Genomic DNA, 19,955 nt, shown 5'->3' with positions numbered 1-19,955 from the left:
TATATATATATTGAAATATTGTGCTTAATAATGCCTGCCCACTAGAGGTCACTGTTTCTTCTTCTGTGATTTTCATGCAGTAAAACCAAAACTGAAGACATAACATATGACAGAAATCTGTATATAATGTTTTTAGGATAGTGAGACATTTTTTACAGGGTACTTACATTTCTGCTGCTGGTCGGGTTTCAGTAGACTGCTGATTAACATGTGCATTGTGCTGATTGTGTCATCAGTCCCCTTACCAAGAGACCTGATAAGATGTTCAAGATCTTTTCGCAAGTGCGCAAGAAGAAATGCAACAGGGTCAGGAACTGGAGGCTTGATGATTGCAGACATAAACTAGAAATACAAAATAAAATGTCATAAATAAAATTCTTCTCTATAACAGGACTGGATGAGCAGAGTAAAACTGTGCTCAAATTAAAAACTTTAAAGCCTCTTTCACAAGACAGTTCTGTGAAATCGCCGCACAGACCGGTCCGGTTTTAAGTTCCCTTGGGCCATTCATAAATCACAGGAGAAGCAGGCCAGGTCCCGCTCGTATGTACGTGTTCAGAAATGAACTCAGCAGCGTAGAGCTGAGAGGTGTGGAGCAGATCTCAGCGGGGCTGAAGTGTACTGTGATGTATTCATTGTGCGTCTGCCTCTACCAAACAAAACAAACTGAATTATCTTACTTTACTGATTTTGTGGTTCCATATTTTTAAAACTAACTACAAACATACATGTCGAGCCCTTCAGACTTTTACCTATATAATGAGCTTCAAAAATCCACAATCTTTGCAAAAAGTCCGTATTAATCGCAGTGTGTGTGTGTGTGCAGGCGGACTGTCGGCTTTATAGTTRACAGCCTGCAGCAGGAGGAGATGAGGACGGGAGAAATTATTTCTAGCTGCAGAGCGGGTTGGAAGATGGTAATTTGATGTTAGTTATTGTTCTTTTAATGTCCTACAAGCTCTGACATGTTAAATAAAGTTGTTTCGTGTCGTCTTCTATAGCCTATTCCTTTTGTAATAAATCTGTTTGTTGATTAATCCTGCGGTCGCTCACTGATGTCATCAGCTCATCATTTTCTGAATGCGGAACCGTGGGTTTCTTTTTTACAAGTCGGCCTGCCAGGCTCGAACCTGGCTCTGATGCTACCTCTCTTGGTGGCTTAGAGGGGCATCAGAGGCGGGCTCACTCACTAGTCGCCTTTCCGCCTTCGTGTTTTTTTCTGACTGATCGGAGAGGAACAGAACAGGCATCAGTCCCAGAATGAGCTGTCTTATGAATGAGGCTTAAATGTTCAACTCTGTGCAGCTACCTGTGGGTGGTTGCAGGCACCGAGCAGCATTGCTAAGTGAGTGAGCATGCGAACAATGGTGAAAGGAACTTGAGAAATGCTCTTTGTGTCCAACATGTCTGGATTGTCTCGTCGTCTCGGGTCACCGAGGACGTGGCCCGTCTGAGTGCGGTCACCTCTGTCAAAAAACAAAAACAAAAAATACATGAAAAAAAACCTGCTTTTTCCTTCTGCTGTAGATATTTTACAACGAATTTTGGAAAACACATACTGATGGTCAAGAATCTGAAATCCCTGGACAGGTCTGTGGTCGTTTCCTCCAATTACAGCACCACAGTCCACACAACGACTTGTTTGCATGGGCTGGCCACACTGGAAAACATACAAAAGTCATTCAGAATGTAAAATTTTTTTTAAAAAATATGTCATTACAACCTTTTTACAGATCAAAATAAACATATTATACCTCGCCAATTGTGCAGGGGTGTCCATTTGGACAACCTGTGAAAAGTTTAGAAAAGTTCATTATTGTTCTGTACAGTTTTACATCAGTTTTCACTGCTGTATCTTATGTGAGGGGACTTTTACTTACTGTACCACTGCAGCTGACCCATAGCTTGTTGAGCCACAGCTACCATATCTTCAGGCATAGTGGGCAAGAACGACGCCTGCACAATGAAATAAGCATTAAATTTGATTCAAATGAGAGGCAAAGCTGTCACTGACAACAGACGTTCTCCACACCTGCATGTTGGCAGGTGCCAACGCCAGCTGCTGGAGGGGAGATAAGATCCCCTGGTTTCCACAGAGCAGGACAGCAGCTAAGTGAACGAGTAATTCCCTAGCCACACTTTGGGCCCCGGAGACCCCCGGGCGAACAGCCAACGACTCCAAGCGGTTGGTCACTAGAGCCTGAGCGAAGGCCTTCATCTGTGCACTGGCAAGGACTTTGGATGACTGGATGTAGGTTATCAGGGCTTCAAGTTGCTGTAGGTTCAAACAAATACACATATATTCTCTTGCCGATTACAAAATATATTAGACTTTTAAGCAACACAATAATTTCAGAAAGGTTGGTTTATGAAATAAATTGCAAAGAAATAAACATGAGATTTGTTAATTTTGGAAACTTGGTTAAGATTACTTCTGGTTTGGGATGGAAGCTCTCATTGGCTTGTCCATACAGAGTGGTGATTTCTCTGTAGAATGCCAACAGAAGGTAAACTGTTCTCTGCTGTGGCAGGCATCTGCATCCCTGTGAAGAAAAGCAAAAAAAAAGAAAGAAAAAAAGCAAACATACAGTATAAACATAGATGCCAATCCAATACCATAGTCTGATTGGAAGTTACCATTAAATAAGTGATGTAATGTTACCTCACAGACTTCATCCAGGTTTTCCACTTTGCCTTCCATAACTATCTTTGCAACAGCCTCTCTGATTGTTTTGTAATCTTCCCCACACACAAGATATTGATCTATTGGGGAGGTTTCCTCATTCTGTGCTCAGAAATAAATGAAGCAGAAGAGTTAATAATCCCAAGCAGACATTTAAAACAAGTATCTTTTTTTAGCCACCAACACTGAAAATCAAACCTTTTGCTGAATTTCTTCAGGGAAGAGCCACCGTATTTGATCCCGTTTGAGAAGTTTCATGACATACTCCACTCCATGTTGGCTGCAGATTTTGCGGATCAAATAAACGCGATACCAGTCATTGCCACTCTTCCTACACAGGTTGACCACGCAGTCCAGGAAGGCTGTGGATCTACTTTGACCACCTTCTGGAGACCCTGGGTAAAGTTTAGTAAAAGAAATAAAATTGTGCTTTTGCTAATATTAACTCAATATACGTGAATATGGACAATTTTTAAGATCTTGACGTAGACAAGAGTTTCCTGTTGTACTGAAATAATTTACACACCTCTGGCTCTCAGATTTTCCATGATCAGGTTAGCAGTCATATCCAGGTCCATTCGTACTCTGGCCAACTGCTGCAGGTACTCCACAGTTGGCTTTTCAGCACACTGACTGCGTAATCGTAGGAAATCAGTCAGGAAGGCACTTTCCTCCTGCAAAAATACCTGCTGATCTGCAACAGACCGGAACTGCAACCTCTCAAACATTGAATCCTGAAACAATAACAGGACAAACAAAAGTTAAATCTTCATCTAAATGTAGAATACTGAATTCTGACTTTAGCTTCTGAAGCCATGTTTACCTCCAGACAGTTGATGTACATGCAGTAGAGTTCAGTTTTGTCTGTTTCATCCAAAATGTTGTTCTGCTCAACTGACACCAGATGCTGCTGCAGATATTCTTTAACATCATCAAAGCTACAAAATAAACAAGTTTGTTGAATAAAGGAAAAACAACAGATAATAAAACCATACAAGGTAAAGCACCTCACCTGTACTTCAGCAGGAGTTTCAGGACTACTGAGCGAATCACTGGATTTTTATCAATAGAATCGTCAAATGGAGAGAGCACCTTTGTCAGCATTTGCTGTTTAACTGAAAAAATAAATACAGTATATTCAGAGATCTATCCATCAATTTTCATATAGGGTCGCAGGGATGTTGGTGTCTACAAGGGCTGGGCGAAATGGCCTAAAATCAATATATTGACGAGTTCACCTCGATAACGATAAATGCACGATAACTCTTACCACCCCCCACCACACACAAGTGCACGGTATAGTATAGTCATAACACTATACACAGTGTCCATGTTCTTAGTCAAAGTTCACAGTTTAGATTTTGAACAGCTTTTCTGTAGTTTATATTTGTCATTTTAGTGTTTTTTAATATATATTTAATAAAAAACATTTTTGGCAAGACTTGAGTCAGTTATACATACAAATATTTAACCATCTCCATAAATTTTCAGTGCAAACAAGCACATTATGTATAATAATTTTATATTTAAAAAATATACCAAATATGTCTGTTGTACTGCACAAAATAACTTAATTACATTTTATTTGTTAGACTGACTGATTTCTCTATTAAAATAACTATTTATTTCAAAATGATTATATAATTTAGAGAGTTCATGTAATCATTTAATACTTTTTATTCTTCATATTTGATTATTTATTGAATCACAGAGCAGTTCAGTCACAGTATGTTCTAAATATAAGCAAACTATATTGTGAAGAATGACATTTGTGATCAACTACATAGCAGGAGCATAGCAGGGTTTTGGGTGGGGTGGGGGGTAATGCTAAGCAGAGACTCATCTTTTCTATAATATGGGACAAACAAATGTTCATCTGTTAAAGTTAATATTGTTTTATTAGAAGTACTGAAACAACGGCTCTCTCAAAACAACTCAGCCTGTGTGCTACCGTAACAGCGCTGTCGAGGAGAGGGTTTTGGTCACGAGAGCAATGTTGGACACATCTGTTCAACAGTGAAGCTCTCAACATAAACTTATAGTGTGTTAGATTTTAGATACCAATGTCTCGGGTAGCTCGGGAGTGAAGTGTGGAGGACGGGGTTTGCTCACTCAGGACAGGAGCTGCAGGCTGACCGGTGTTTATCCTGCAGACTGCTGCATCAACATCAGAAAGACCCGCCCTGCTCTGCTCTGATTGGATAAAGCTCTGGGGTTTGTTTGATTTGTTGAAAGCAATGTCTGTTTAAACCTGTATCAGACTGGGCGACTTTAACAAGATCGCAACAGAAAACAAGCAGGTTTCTCTTTTCCTCAGTTTTTAAATACCAAAAATACCGACATGGGCAAAATGACGTCAGTTATTGACATAAATGTCGGTATCGGTTATTTTTCGGTTTATCGCCCAGGTCTAGTGTCTACCTAAAGCAGTTTTATTCAGTCGCATTCAGAGATGGTAATTCTTATGCACATAAAAACAGACAGTGATGCATGCATATAAACTTGAGAAAGTATGGTAAGTTGGCTGTAGCACCTTTGAGAATGGGAACAGTGTTGGCTTCCACCATGAGGAAGGACAGCAGAATTAGAATGACATCTGAAGATGGTGGAGAGTTATCTTTGAAGCACATCGTAGACACCAGGTCAATGAAGAAAGCGTTGCATTGCTTCCTAAACTGAGCATGTTGGCCAACAAGAACCCTACACGAAATAAGAGTCACACAGATGTTTCTCAAAATAAAGTTTAAAAAAAAAGAAGTACTGAGTTTTAGTGCAAAAAAAACTGTATTTCAATAAATATATTTTTGATGAATGAAATTAATAATTAAAAAACACAACTCTATAAGTTCTCACCTGATATCATCTGATGGAACCAAGGGAAAGCCATTGTTAACTTCCTGCATGCAGAGTGGACAGTACATCTGACCTGGAATCAGCCACTGTTTGATGCAGGCTTCACAATAGATGTGTTCACAGGGCAAGCAGAGCGGATCATGAGGGTCTCCCATGCAGACCGGACACAGTACATGACCAAACCTGGATAAAAAGTAAACATTAGAACCTGATTTTATACTGTGAATATAAGAATTCTACAGCAAACAGTAGGTCCTTATTCATGTTTATAATTATCAAAACATGGAACATAAAATTATATACAATGAGTACAATTGTTTTAAAAACTCCATTGTCTATCTATGACTGTCCATACTGTATTTAGAAATTTTTTTAACATCAATAATATTATAGTCAGCATTTATAATGAGATACATAAATTGTTTTGTTTTTTTTACTTGAAAATGCGATCCACAGCTCCATCTTTGCAGGCTTTCAACAGACCAATTACTGCCTCAAATATCTGCTGACTTTTCAGGTCAGAATTTTTTTCAAGTATCTTGATGGGAAAGAAAAGGTGAAGTATTTAATTATTGACAAAGAAAACTACCAGTGTGTGGAAGCAGCGATGGCAAATCACTGTAATTTGTCTTTGCAATTTGGACTAAAACAAAGAACCCAGACAAACCTGGCCAAGTCGTCGCGTATTCTCCAAAACTAAAGGTGACAGCTTCTTGTCCAACTTCTCGATTCCCAACAACATGTGCTCCACAAACAGAGAGAGAGAAAATATCCGATTCCATCCAGATCTAGAATCAAAAAAGAACAAATATAATCTCACAAAGTTCATTTTATGACACACTATAACTCTTGGCCCCTAAAACTGAAAATACTTTTGAGTTTTGCTCAACTTACTCGACTTTGCTGACAAACGTCTTGCTCCTCTCTCCATAATGTCTCACACTGTCCTCTGAACAGATCAACTCAATGGGAACCTGGAGTTTTTTCACCTGCCTGAGCCAGGCTTGTCTTTGAGCATCAGTGTCCAAAACTCGGGGCTCCAAATGCTCCAAACATGCAAACGCAGCATACACATCGAGCACCTTGGAGACAATGAATGAAATCAAAATGTATTAGAGGCCAGAAAAAAAGCTACATATGCAATGTTCAGCAATTAGCTGTGGTGAACCCTGAAGGTGGGAGCAGCGGAGAGAACATCATGAGGAGTTGCAACTTACAAATTCAACATTGTCTCTGGCATGTGGATTTCCCAGGAGGTTTTTAGTCACTTGGGGTTCAATACGCATCATTCTCAAGAGGTTCTGCAGCCGGTTCTTGAAATTCCGATAAGCTGCATGGACCCATGGAAGAGCTGGTACTGTTTTAGTGTCATTTAGCTGCAGCCGCAGCTCAGTGACACAACAGTTTAAGGCACTACAGAGGAGCTACAAAAGCAGATAATGAACTTTATTAGCATATGTAAGCAAATAGACAGATGCTATGTAAGATTTAGAGTTTCAAGGGTGTATTGTAAAACAACCTGCAGCTCTTCTCGACAAGTGATGTTCATGGACATAGAGATGAAATCTTGAAGGTAGCGTTGATAAAACTCCATCTGCATCTCTGAATTTTCTTTTTCTATGTAGCGTCCCAGCGGTGTTTTCCAAAAGAATTCAACAAACTCTTGTTGAGTGTGCCCTATTAAATAATTTAAATACAACAAAAAACAATCAGTATCTGCTTGTTCACTAAGTGAGGGACCTGATTACATGCATTTACCTTCATTCTGCAGTGCATGAACACAGAGCTCCTCCAGGTAATCCTTAATTCTCCAACTGAAGGGCAGGCTGCAGCCCATGTTTTCATCCTGAGCAATGTAGTTCTGTACAAGGATGGTTCTTGTTTCAAAGCTGAGAAAAGTTTAAGTACACAAGGTTAAATTTAAACACATTAGGGTAAATATCCTTAGCAACAGATTATTGTTTTCTTACTAGAAGATCAGTATTAATACATACCTGTGGTCCATTGTCAGGTGAGAAATTTCCAGCAGTTTTTCATTGCTAAATATATCCAACCACAGCCTCTTCACAGAATGGCAGCAGTTTGTATCCAGCAGAAGGTCCATGTTTTGATCACGGTCAATGACTGAAACTAGCTGTGCCAAGAGGGGGACAATCACAGCCTGGACACGCTTCCATAAGGTGTGCCTGAATTTTAAGAAAAAAAAAACAAACAAAATATAAGTGCTTAAAAATGGATTTGTTTTGCATAGAATTCCTGTGAATGTAATGCAGTCACCTGAATGTGCCGCCCTCTTGCAATGCATCAATGTTTGATGCCTCTTTGAGGACCCAGTTGCTCTTGATGGATGACAGTGTGTTGCCATCATGAATCACTAACAATGAGTGGACACGCTTCTTCAGCATTTCCAGAAATTCACCTAAAATGAGACAAAATGATCAGCACTGTAAGTGCTGGAATAAAAAAATACAACATTGACTTTACCTTTAATTTCATCGTCGTCACTCAGGAGAGTCAAAAGGATTGCAACTCTTCGAGTGCTACGGAAGCCACTTTTCACATGATCGCTCAGCATGCTCACTGCACTCTGCACACAGCTCCGCAGCAACAATGTGGTGTCAATGACATTATTTGAGCCCTGCAGGTTAAATACAATAAAGTTAAAGTCTAACTTAAGTGACCCTGAATGAAATTATACAGCACAATAGCTGAATGTATCGTTAATATGGGCACAAAATGTATTAATCTGATCATGTACAAGGCTTTTATTTAAAATAGAAGTACTGACATACACAAAGTTGCAAACTTTCCCTAAAAACCACAGAAGAAATTTTACTTCCATGATGAATATAAATAAAATGTTCTAGGTCTTCTGAGTACTCAGAATGGATCCACACCAAGTTTAAATAATGGTGGACACTACTGTACACCGAGTTCCTACACTTTCGACCATCAAGGCATTCAATAATTTTGAACTCTTTCAAAATGATAAAAAAAAATTTTTCGCTAACCAACCTTTTTTGCTTCCCTGACATATTAGCATCTAGCCAGGTGGAAATATGTCAGGTTGACATAGGGTGCCTGGTCAGTTATCACAACCAGAATAACATGATCAGAAAGTGTTTACACGCACGACAATATAATGTAGAAACTAAAAATGAATAATAATCTAAGAAATCTGTGCAATATATAGTCTACACTTACACTTTCTTCTGCCTTCTCTTCCTCGGTCTCTGTGTATAGGTCATCCACTTCCATGGCTGAAATAAAATTGTCTTAATGAGAGGTAACTAGACATCACTTTCCCCAACAATTCAATTTCAAGAGCACTTTCTTAAAAAAATAAAATAAAAGGATAATTCTTTTACCTTCAGGCAGTGGTGCCTTTGTTTCAAACATCTGGCTAATGGTCATATTTTGCAAAGTCTTGATATCTGAAACAATGTCTTTTGAGCGTCTGAGGTCATCAATATGAACTGACCTCCAGGGTCCTGAAAACAGAAAAATGTTCTGTGTTATTCTTTAGATAATGTGGTAAAGTTAACAAATAATTTAACAAGTCATAATAAGCCTACCTCCATGAAAGCCAATGTAAGATGTGCCTCCTTCCACTCTTGGCAGTCGTGTGATAAAGTAGACAAACACTCTGCTTCCTGTGTTTTCCTGTGTTATCTTGTTAATTTCATTTATTGATGAATACCTAAAATGAATAGTAACATTTCACACATTAATACACAATAGCCAATAACAATAATAATAAATATTGAGACTTACTTTGCAGATGCAATTAGGTTTGCACTGTGAGATGCTTCATCAAAATCACACTGAATGATGAGGACTTTGTTGTTTGGTTCAGTGTTTTTTCCATTTCCATTTGTGAGGAAGCTCCTATAACAAAACAAGAATTAAGTTTAAAGATTAAGGATATATATACCCTACATTACAAGTAAGTTTAAGTATTTGCTTGCTGCTCAATTAAATTAATTGTTTCTTTGAAGAAAATATTTAAAACAATATACCAGTTTACAGTAATTTACTTGTGATATCAAACTAATAGCAATAAACTGATAAAATTGTAACCATAAAACTTGTCTGAACTGTTCCCTAGTAGGATTGTGTATAACTTTATACATTACTAAATAAACAACTGTGTTGTGGTTTAACTTTCCCCAACTAAAGCATGAATGATACATTGACATAGTATATCAGGAAACAAACCTGATCTTCTTCAGGAAAGAGTGCTCTGTGTCAAACTGCTGAAGTGAGAGTAGCTCAACGTCATGGAAAAATTGCTCCAGAGATTTCATGTCAAACGCTGTCAAAAGTCTGGAGAACGTTGTCACCTGATGTTCAAAATGGTAATTAGGCAATATAAACTTAAAGATACATAATATTTTATTAAATTTATTTTACCTCTGTGAAAAAGGAGGAGTAATGGGATTTCAGCTTTGTGTGGCCAAGTATGTAAACAGCTAAAGAGCTGTTATTTTGCTCCTCAAAGTACACCTTGGCCAGATGTTTGCTCTCCACTTTTGGCAGGCCTGTGCAGTCCAACCGCACCACTGAGTCTGGCGTAGCACATTTAAGGAGTATGAGCTTAGCTTTATCAAGCAATCCCCTGTGAGAATCTGAGATTTCCATATTGTCCTTCTGCTCCTCAATGACTTCAAGAACCACAGAAGCACATGTGTCAGAGTGGTAGCCAATGAAAACATCTGGGAGCTGATATTTGTATGTCTGAGCTCCTGTTGCATGCTGATTGCTGAGAGATGCAAAAAGATTTGCCCATCTTTCCAGTTCTTCCACTAGCTTCTTCTGCTCGGTTTTGAGAACCGTGTGAATGTCAAGGTAGTGCTTCTCCAGCCTGTTAATCAGAGGTATTGGGAATTGTTTGTAGACCACCTCTCTTTCCTCAATGACAATCAGCCGGAAGTCTTTGTGTACTCTGCACTTTACACGATGTGTTCCCAGTCCAAGGTCCACATATTTCTGCCCACCCAAGCATACATAATACTGGTTGAGAGCATCATAGAGACTTTCGTAGAGGTTCTGTAAGTTTAGAAGCACAACTGTTTGACCTGTTTCCATGCATATCTTTACTCGGTTGATGTTGCGACAGATCTGCGTGTACTCTTGGTCTTTTGGGAAACTAGATCCAAAGATTATTTCCGGTTGACCACTTTCAAAAAAGAAGGTTTGCTGGAGGATCTGTAAAGCTGCATAGTTTTTTGTTAGTACAAGAAGGTAACGACACTCTTCTTCTTGTCCAACTGCTTGAATGTTTTCTTTCACAAACTCAATAGCACTGATGTTCTCCAAGTTAGGTGCAATCTGCAGTCTTTCAGTAAAGACAAAAACAGCATCAACATCATCCTTACCACTGAAGTTTCTCAAGACAGCCTTTACAATCTCTTCTGCTGTGGGGGTCTGTTGAGAGGTCTTTGCAACAGCAAATATCATCTTAATCAAGCTGTAATAGTCACGTAAGCCAAAAAATCCTTTGCCTTGTTTGCGGCAGATGTTCAAGTAGGATCTTGCAAAGGGTTTGAAAAAATCCCTGACTTTCTCGAGAACCATTACATCAGATGAGCAAATGCCTTTAGCACTCTCAATGAGTTCCTTCTCATCAGGGTCACCACGAGAAACAAAAATACCTCTGTTCATCTTTGCAGGGTCTAGTGCCCAGTTGGAGATACCAATGAACCCAACCTTTTTGTGTGGTAGGGGTTCATCATCAATGCATCCCTCCTCTAGCAATGGGTGAAGAGTTTTCAGAGGCATCTTTGGTGAGTCCTCAGCTAGTCCAATCTCATCAAGAACCACAACTGAAATGTACTCATTCAGGTTTTTTCCTTCCTGAAATCGTCCGCATTGCTTGAATGTATTGATAATGCCTTCTGGGGTTGAATGAGGGCTACACTGGAAGGACACTAAATGGATCTGTTTGAGCTTTTTATACAGGTCAGAATGTGCAGCTTGGCCCTGCATTGCATCTGCCACTAATGTTTTAGACAAAGACTTTGAACTCCCAGGTTTCCCAACAAGGAAGAGTGGGATTCTCAGCTCAATGCAGAGAACCATCATGAAGACATTCTCTTTAAGGGCACTGTTTTTTGCAATTGTTTCCCCCATTGGGACACCACTCAAAAGTAAGTCCTGCATGAGTGAAATTTCTTGCATTACTTTTGATGGGTTGTATCGTGAGGGTAGTTGTTTGCTGATTTTCGATCTGTATTTGTCTTTATGTTCAAGACAGGCATGGTAGCACACTCCTATGGCCATAACTAGAGACCAAAGAACAGGGTCTTTGATCTCAGGTTGTCTTTGATGGCCTTCATTTCCTTCATCATTTTGATTATTCTCAAATTTCTGAAGCTCTGAAAAGAAAATTTCATGATGATCATGAAACCAAACAAAAGCCTGCATGCAGCGTTCCACATCTCTCAGGCTGACAAAGCTGCATTCATCATTTCTTGTCCGCATGTACTTCTGTGAAGCTGAAAGAACATCAGTGATGTTCTTGATATAAGTTTGATCAATTTCTTGCCTTTCAGTCACTCTTTGTACTATCTGCTGGATGTAGATTTTCTCTGTGTGATCATTTAACTGTCCAAAGTCCCACACCAAAGGAATCATGCTTGGTGGCAATGCCTGAACTCGATATACAAGTTGGCGAAGAGGGATAGACCCCAGTTTTTCATCAGTCTCTTCAGATCGAACTCGATACCCCAGACCTGCAGATTCTAACCTTTGAATCATCTCGTCTGTGTGCTTTCGGTAAGGGTTGCATGCAGCAATAATTTGCAACCCTGAAAACGGCGTCAAACTTTCTCCCTTCACAGTCTTGTCACACAAGACCTCCTTGATACTGCTGATAGCCTCTGTAGTATTGGCCTCATCAAAGAAAAGAACAGAGTCAAATCCATAGTCTTGCTTGTTGATAGCAGCAATGTTCTCTGCTTCTCTGACTTTAGCATAGATCATCTCAGAAGTTGTCCCTCCATGCACCTTCACCAGTTTCATGTTTTCAGTTGCTACTCCACTCCTTTGCAGTTCGCATAGGAATTTGATGAGCCTTGTTTTACCACACCCTGTTTCCCCCATGATAATGACGGGAATGCCACATCTGAACCGCATGTGGATTGCTAGCATCTTCAATATATTATCAGTTGTTAGTTCATATGTTTCATCAGGATCAAGAGGCCACTGGATACCAAGAACTCTGCAGATTCGTTCTATTTTCTCATATCTTGGAAGGCTATCAAAGTTGACATTAAAAGGGACTCTCTGAAGCTGCAGGCCTTCATACAGTGCTCTTGTCATGACATTCTTTTTGATCACCCTTCCGGAAGTAGGCTCAATAGCATCAACATAGTTCTGTTCATTGAGCTGAAGATGAAAACCAATAAAGGTCATGGACACATGGTCATCATTAAAGAAAATGTATGGATGTGGTTCAGTTTCCCATCTTTTTCTGATGAGAAAAGGGGCCAGATCTTCATCTCGGACCCCTGTCAGATTAACTTGCAATCTGCCAGGGCTCTCATCAGAGATGTTGAGTGATGGAGTGGCAAAGTCCTTTGCCATCAGTATCATGAAGTCCACAACAAAGGTTTTGAACCCACTTAGTGTATCTCCAGTGAAAGTGGCATCACAAAAAACTGACGTCTCACAATCTTTTAGCTGAAGGTTGAGAAACCAGGTGAAATTTCGAAGTTCTGCCCAGGATGGATCCATTATGCCACAGTACATGAGAAGCATCTGCAGACACTCTACATGTGATCCCTCAACACCTTGAAAGGTAATAACATCTAGATCAGCATGGTTATGAAATCGCTTGAGGTATTGGTATGGTCGCTGAAAGGCTTCACTCCTGAACTCTTTGTCATCCATTAGTGGGTCATCACTGCTCACAATAGTTGGATCCTCTTGCTTTCTCATCTCAAGCATAAGCACATCTTTTGGTGGTCGGCAAAATATATTTGGAAACACATCTATGATAGTGTTGTTCAACATTTTAGCCTAATAAAAAAGGAGAAAAAAATGAAATAATATGTATGTTACAATTTAACCATGACTAAATTGGGTAATTAGATCTTGTGAAAGATGCTTGATAAAACTTACCTCACGAGTGGCATTTCTGGTCGACTTGACAGTGGGCTCTAAAATTTCCATGACATAAAGCTGTTTGGTATTACACCTCCACATCTTTCCCTCAGAGTCCATCAAATAGCGCAAAATCAACAATTTGAAAAGGAACTCATGAAGACCTTTCTGAACCTTTTTAAACAAAACAATATAAAAATAATTAACCTGTCAAAGAATGTATATAAAAGGCCTTATGACATACTTTGATTTAACTCAATATTTACCGATGACGTGATGTCAAAGTGGAAGACAACAAGTTCTTTCCTTTTAGGAGTGTCCAACAGAGACTGAAGGATGACAGTCTCATCAATGTTAGGCTCAATCAAGCGGATGCATTTCATTACGGATTGCTTTTTAGTAGAGTGTTTTAGTTTCTCATAAAGCCTCTTGATGTACAGAGATTTACCTGCAAATAAAAATACAATTACACAAATAATAATAATACTATAACAAAAAAATTAAGAAATAAAACATTTTCAATTGAATAAACTTATTCTGAGAAAGTTCTCATACACACCAACACCAGCTCTTTTGGATGAGACAACACCAACACAGAGTCTGTCTTTAAACGCAGCTGCAGCACTGCATTGATCTTCAGGGACAATGTAGTGTTTCTGGAGGTATCTCTGAATTCTGGATAATGGCTCTTGAGGTATCATATGCAACCTGTACTGGCTGAAAGCAGATGGAAGGTAGGCATGCTCTCTTTCTGAGCTGCAAATGACAACAAGCCTGTAGTCTTTCCTGCTCTGCATTTTCATCCACTGAAAAAAGTTCTCAACTTTAGAGCTCACATCATATGTGAGAAGATCTCCATACAACAGACAGTATATTTTCTGACCCATGTAGCCTGTGCTAAGGCAGCGTCTGAGGAAAAGCTCTACTTGTTCATATGGAGTTGAAGGACTGCACATAAGAACCTCATCATAGGTGGGAAGAGCCTCATCCATGCTGCTCATGTAAACGGAGATGCAAGATGTCAAAACATCATCATGTGGACAAACAATGAGATTTGGCTTTCCAACGTCCAGACCTTTAGGGAGCTGCCTTCTTAGAAAATTTTCAGAGTTATCATCAGAAATGTCTTCTTCACTGTCATCCTCGTCATTCTTGTCAACAAAGTTAGACAGTTTTTCCAAAAGTCGGCCAAGGGTTTTCATATCAAGGATGTTTGGGAGGAAACTCCTCATGTCTTTCATGTAAGCATTCCATATCTGGTCAAATGCTTTTAAACCTTTTGCTTTTTCCACAAGACTTTGCAAACAATCCAATTCCCCAGTCATGTCTGGTTCTTCTAACATGCTTCTCGACACCATAACAAAAGTCTGAAACTCAAGGTCTTCATTTTGCTCTTGAGGTTTAGTGAGGTTTTCATACTGAAGTGTGTGCCACACTTGTCTTAAATCTTGTGAAGTGCAATTTGGTTTAATAAATGAGAGCATCATGAGAACCTGCTCTTCTACACTAATCACATTTTGCTGAACCAGCTTGCTACATAGGTAAACAATCTGCTCAGCGGTGTAGTAGTTCAAAAAATAATGATAGGATCTCTGTTTGTCTACATAATTCATCCAGTAGTCCAGGCATTTCTCCATTTTTCTGCAAAGTTCAGGGAGCTGCTCCTCTATGCTGCCCTCTACAACGACACTGAGAAAATTGTCCAAATTAAAGTCCATAACAATGCTGGGTTCATAGCTACTTGAGGAGCAATTTATTTGCACTTCCCAGTGTCTGAACAGAGGATTTCCAGCAGAGTAAAGTGCAATGAAAGCCTCAGTTAGTCTTTGAATGCTGGCAAAAACCTAAGAAACAGAAACATTACACATGGTGGTGAAAATGTTTCCATGTGGAATAAATTGTATAAAACAGATAATTTAAATCAATATAAAACATTTGCAGTACTGGATCGCATGAAAAAAATTAATAAAATACCTCTACAAAATGATCAACTTCATTCTGCCCTTGATCCCCTTTTCCAGACATGAGCATTAGTTTGTTCTGCAGCTCCCTCAGGTCTTCAAGAGAGTAGCTGCGCATGTGCAGACCATCATCATGCTCCTCTGGAATCTGAAGCTTCATGGCACTATTAAGTGTCAACTGGTTCAAGAGTCAAAAATACATGTGTACACATAACTTTGGAAGAACTTTAAACTTCTGTACTGCATCAACACAATGAAGCAATAATCATTGTTTATGGCTTTTTACCTGCTTTACATTTTGCGCATTGATGAGGTAGATTCCCTTGTTGTTAATAGTTGATGCTAATGAGAGAGACGAAAGCTCTACAGATCCATGGCTATCCTTTACAGTTTTCAGCCATTCCAGATGACGTGCACTGTCACACTAAAAAATAAACAACAAATTTTACATTTTACCAGAATTTCTAGGAACATTTGTAATTATTCTTCAAAGTTCCTTTAACATTTTTTCAATCAAAACATATGTATGGCAAAAACAAGACATTATTAAATGGCATTGCTTCCCAAAGTTACCTAAACTTGTATTAATGTATATTGGCAAAATAGTTAGCAAAGAAGATTAATTAAAAACCTAAACTGAAATTATTTCTGGAAAGATTCACATTATTCTTCGTGTTACCAGTTTTTTAGGGAGATTGTTGTCATTTTCCAAAGCTTTCCAGAGCTTGTTGAGCACTTCCTTAAAGGCACGAAAGCCAGAGTCTGGTTTGAGTTCATAAAGAACGGAAGCATAGCCGAGGACTGCATCATGGAAGCAAGCAACCCGATCCACATCCATGTCATTTTCCCCAGCAGAAATGGAAGCCAAGTCCACAAAAACCTTCAGCTCATTGATATCTAGGAATAAGAATTTGGTTAAAAAAAGTAACAATTTTTAGAAACTACCACTAAAAAAGAAGTGTTGTGAAAAGGTAACTACACTTACCCTCAAGGGCATCCTTCACCCATCTTACAAAGTGTCCTCTGAGTCCTAGTTCTTTTAGACACCGTCTGCGTGATTCTGTGATGTCAACCAGAACCATCTTTGCCTGCATTAAGTCACTGTCGATTCGACTAATTGGCTCCTTCTGAAAGTCTGCGTGAATCTAATGTGAGAAAAGTCAAAGTTACAGTTCCAGACAAATGTTATTAATTACCTACAAAAATATTTGTGTTTTTTAATTGTGTACTTTTCAAAGCTTTTGCTACCCAAAACCTTGTAATAGCTAAAGAGCAGATAATTTTTTTATTCTGTTAATGGGGGTTATTATATGAATTTGTAAATCTGGACGATATGTGCAAGATGACAACCAAGAAGTTTTTTTTTTTGAGAGGTTTTTGATTAGCTTTACACAAGAGTTTTACAATGCACTGTAAATTCCTATCTGTATGTTCAAGTAATATTAGTAGTCATCTTCAAAGTTACTTACAACATTCATAAGTGTTTCCAAAACTCTGAAGTCTCCTTGAAGGCCGAGTGTCTCCTTGACTTTCATGATAACTACAGCAGAGTCCACAGCTAGGTGAAGCTCGTGATACTGTTTAATCTGTTCAACCCTGGTGTTGATCCATTGTTTGTCGGCTGAATTCTCAAATTTACACATGATATTCAGCTCCTCTGTGAGATTAGCATATTTGTCTTTGTATGCTCCAAAAAACTGCTTAATTTCTTCAATCCTTATACTGCCATTCTTCAGACGAGTATAGAGGTCTTTGTATTCATGACGACAAGGCATGTAAATGTCACTGTATATCATGTCTGTCGTTGCCTCTATGTCAACGATTTGATCTTCGTCATCTTCCCTTTGTTCCTCGGCCAGGCTTTTGGCATGTTTCTCCCAACACATTTTGAAAACACGACTGTCTTTGAAGTCAAACAGATCTACTGCCATGTTTCTGACCTCTTCATCCAGGTTGAAAAAGGTTACAATACCAGCCACTTGGTCAATGGCAATTTGGCCAAACTGACTCACTTCCATAAAATGGTCCAAAGGCATCATTTCAATGTTGACTTTTGTTTTCATCTCCAAGTCAGCAACATCAACTATTGGAAATATGAAAAGATAAAATATGAAAGGACAGGATGTAGAATTTTTCTTCAAGAAACCAAATAATAAGTCCACAAGTACAGTCATCTTACCGGTCATGTGTTCCTCAAGTTTATGACACATTGTTAAGAGAGCTTCCACAAGCTCCTTTTCAATGTACACATCTTTCAATTCTTGTTGTCTGTGCTGCAAGAGTGTCTTCATTTTGTCTTTATCCTTGTATTGTTCTTTCTCAGACAGGCAGTCTGTTTAAACAAAACACATACAAATTTCTGGTTGTTTTGAATTGTATGAATATTGAACATATTTCTCATTTAAATCTGATTTTACCAATCTTCAGCAGCTCTAAGAAGGCAGCTTTCCTCTCCAAAATGTTGTTGAGCAGATTAATTTTAATGTGTCCCTGGATCAGCTGATTGTTTATGGCTGTGAATAATGATATGGCTATAGCAAGTCTGTCCCTGGCCTCCGGAGAAAGTTGCTCAATCAGCTTTTTGTCTGCACCTGTGAAAACAGAATTACAGGTCAGTGACCCTCAAATGTAAGTTTTGATTTCTTGTGTGTTCAGGAATAAGTGCTATTATGAATTAGCTGGATTTTACACATTTATTGTTCAATCTAATCCTACAAAATTTTTCAATTTGAAATTTAAAAGGTTGAGTTGTGTTTTCTTTCTTTTTTTTTTTTCCTGAGGAGATACCATGTAGCTGGAAAATATCCTTGGCAGCAGTCCAGGAGAGGAGGTGTTGAAGGACCACTTCTTCATCTTCTTGATAATTTCCATAAGTGTCCTTTGGCCAAGATTTTTGAATGATGGCAGAGATGAGATTCCCAAACTTCCAGTTGATCTTTAACCTCTCAAACAGTTTGCCTTCAGACCTGGACTGCATTTAATGAAGATAAATTGATCAATCATTCAAGACAGAAGATGAGCTAAAAGCTTGTCTTTAGCAAGACCAAAGAAGATTTCTACCATCTTAAAACTCCAAACTCAAAACAGTTCAAAGTGGTTAATACAAACAGTATTTAATAAACAATTACAATGCCACAAATGTTGCATTGGATAGTTATGTAGTATTTTAACTGATGACCCGGTCAATCACAGTTTATTATTGGTAGCATTACATATTTCTCTACCTAGTCACTCCTAATAAATTTTGCTTGGCAAAACAAATTCCTGAAAGAATCACTTCAGAAAGTCTGAACTTTTGATTTAAATGGATACTTAGATGTTAAACCTGTGACTTGTGCAAGATCAACATTTGTTTTCTTTATTTTTATTTCAGACAACAGTGTTTTTGTAAAAAGTAAACACTCACTCATTGGTATTGTAACTAAATATGATCATGAGTGCAAAAATATGGCAAATAATTGTGTATATGATCAATTTTAAAGCTTTGTACCTGACACAAAGAAGTAACAGCTTCAAGAGCACACTTTTCAATGCTGGCAGCAACATGTGGATGGGAAATGCTAAGTTCCTCTATGTTTGTGCAGTAGAATTCAATTTGATTCAGATCCGATTCCTAAAACCACAAAAGCACACAGATTACAAATATGACCAACAAAAATCCCAAACATCTCCTTGTCCGACGTACCTGTTTGTACTTTCCCTCAAAGTCCATAGTGAATGTTTGCCTCCATTGTTTTGTGAATTCTTCATCTTTGAAGTCAATGGAGATTAGTTTGTTCCATACCTGGTACATGCAAATATTAAATTTATACTTTAACTATTCTGTTTTTGATAAACTGCAAGTATTCATCTGTATATTTAGTGTCTGACTGATAAGGCATGGAAAAAATGGCACTCACTTCTATTTCTTTTGTTTTAGTTGAATACCAGGAAGACAGACCTCCACTGAGCAAGCCCTGTTTGAAAGACTGAGTCATCCAGTCTCTCATTGTCTCCATCCCCTGTGAGAGCCATACATCTTTTGCAAATCCCTGCTTTCTGTCTGCTTGTTGGCCCTCCTGAAGATGATTTAGTATAATTATAAAATTGCTAATAAATGTCCACGTTGAATATAGTATGAACTAAACTTTTTGTACGTACCCGTTCCTTCTCATGCTGAAAATAGTCTGACACTGATGCAACCAGATTCATGCATGCTATTGAAACATCAGGAAAGTTCTGGGTGTATGATGCAGGCTTGACACCTTTGCAGACCTTCTCTAACAGTCTCACTGCTGTTGCCAGACACTCATTCCCGTAGGCTTCAGTGAAGTAACTGTAATAAAAAAAATTATGAAATGGAGGAATTAGAT

At 38.6% G+C, this 19,955-nt stretch overlaps 1 protein-coding gene across 1 annotated transcript in view; it reads right to left on the bottom strand.

Annotated features, from left to right (window-relative positions):
- rnf213a (ring finger protein 213a) overlaps positions 1–19,955 on the bottom strand; it is a gene marked incomplete at its 5' end in the record, with an annotated part of 32,863 nt that overhangs the window by 5,152 nt on the left and 7,756 nt on the right. The window contains 44 exon segments of the mRNA XM_014010047.1: positions 168–342; positions 1,310–1,466; positions 1,560–1,660; positions 1,755–1,789; positions 1,881–1,956; positions 2,033–2,275; positions 2,433–2,543; positions 2,663–2,785; positions 2,882–3,078; positions 3,210–3,417; positions 3,507–3,621; positions 3,696–3,798; positions 5,217–5,383; positions 5,537–5,719; positions 5,974–6,074; positions 6,204–6,324; positions 6,431–6,618; positions 6,754–6,960; positions 7,056–7,213; positions 7,295–7,425; positions 7,531–7,722; positions 7,814–7,955; positions 8,021–8,174; positions 8,741–8,796; positions 8,905–9,027; positions 9,112–9,236; positions 9,311–9,424; positions 9,755–9,879; positions 9,950–13,558; positions 13,661–13,816; positions 13,909–14,090; positions 14,202–15,486; positions 15,617–15,781; positions 15,890–16,027; positions 16,283–16,500; positions 16,589–16,748; positions 17,073–17,686; positions 17,783–17,935; positions 18,021–18,194; positions 18,391–18,574; positions 19,094–19,216; positions 19,289–19,387; positions 19,503–19,661; positions 19,744–19,918. Coding sequence (XP_013865501.1) covers positions 168–342; positions 1,310–1,466; positions 1,560–1,660; positions 1,755–1,789; positions 1,881–1,956; positions 2,033–2,275; positions 2,433–2,543; positions 2,663–2,785; positions 2,882–3,078; positions 3,210–3,417; positions 3,507–3,621; positions 3,696–3,798; positions 5,217–5,383; positions 5,537–5,719; positions 5,974–6,074; positions 6,204–6,324; positions 6,431–6,618; positions 6,754–6,960; positions 7,056–7,213; positions 7,295–7,425; positions 7,531–7,722; positions 7,814–7,955; positions 8,021–8,174; positions 8,741–8,796; positions 8,905–9,027; positions 9,112–9,236; positions 9,311–9,424; positions 9,755–9,879; positions 9,950–13,558; positions 13,661–13,816; positions 13,909–14,090; positions 14,202–15,486; positions 15,617–15,781; positions 15,890–16,027; positions 16,283–16,500; positions 16,589–16,748; positions 17,073–17,686; positions 17,783–17,935; positions 18,021–18,194; positions 18,391–18,574; positions 19,094–19,216; positions 19,289–19,387; positions 19,503–19,661; positions 19,744–19,918 — 11,525 coding nt within the window.

The sequence above is a fragment of the Austrofundulus limnaeus genome, unplaced genomic scaffold (genome assembly GCF_001266775.1).
Source record: "Austrofundulus limnaeus strain Quisiro unplaced genomic scaffold, Austrofundulus_limnaeus-1.0 Scaffold65, whole genome shotgun sequence".
NCBI lineage: Eukaryota > Metazoa > Chordata > Actinopteri > Cyprinodontiformes > Rivulidae > Austrofundulus > Austrofundulus limnaeus.
The sequence above is the reverse complement of the archived record's forward strand: the minus strand, read 5'-3'. Positions and strand labels throughout refer to the sequence as shown.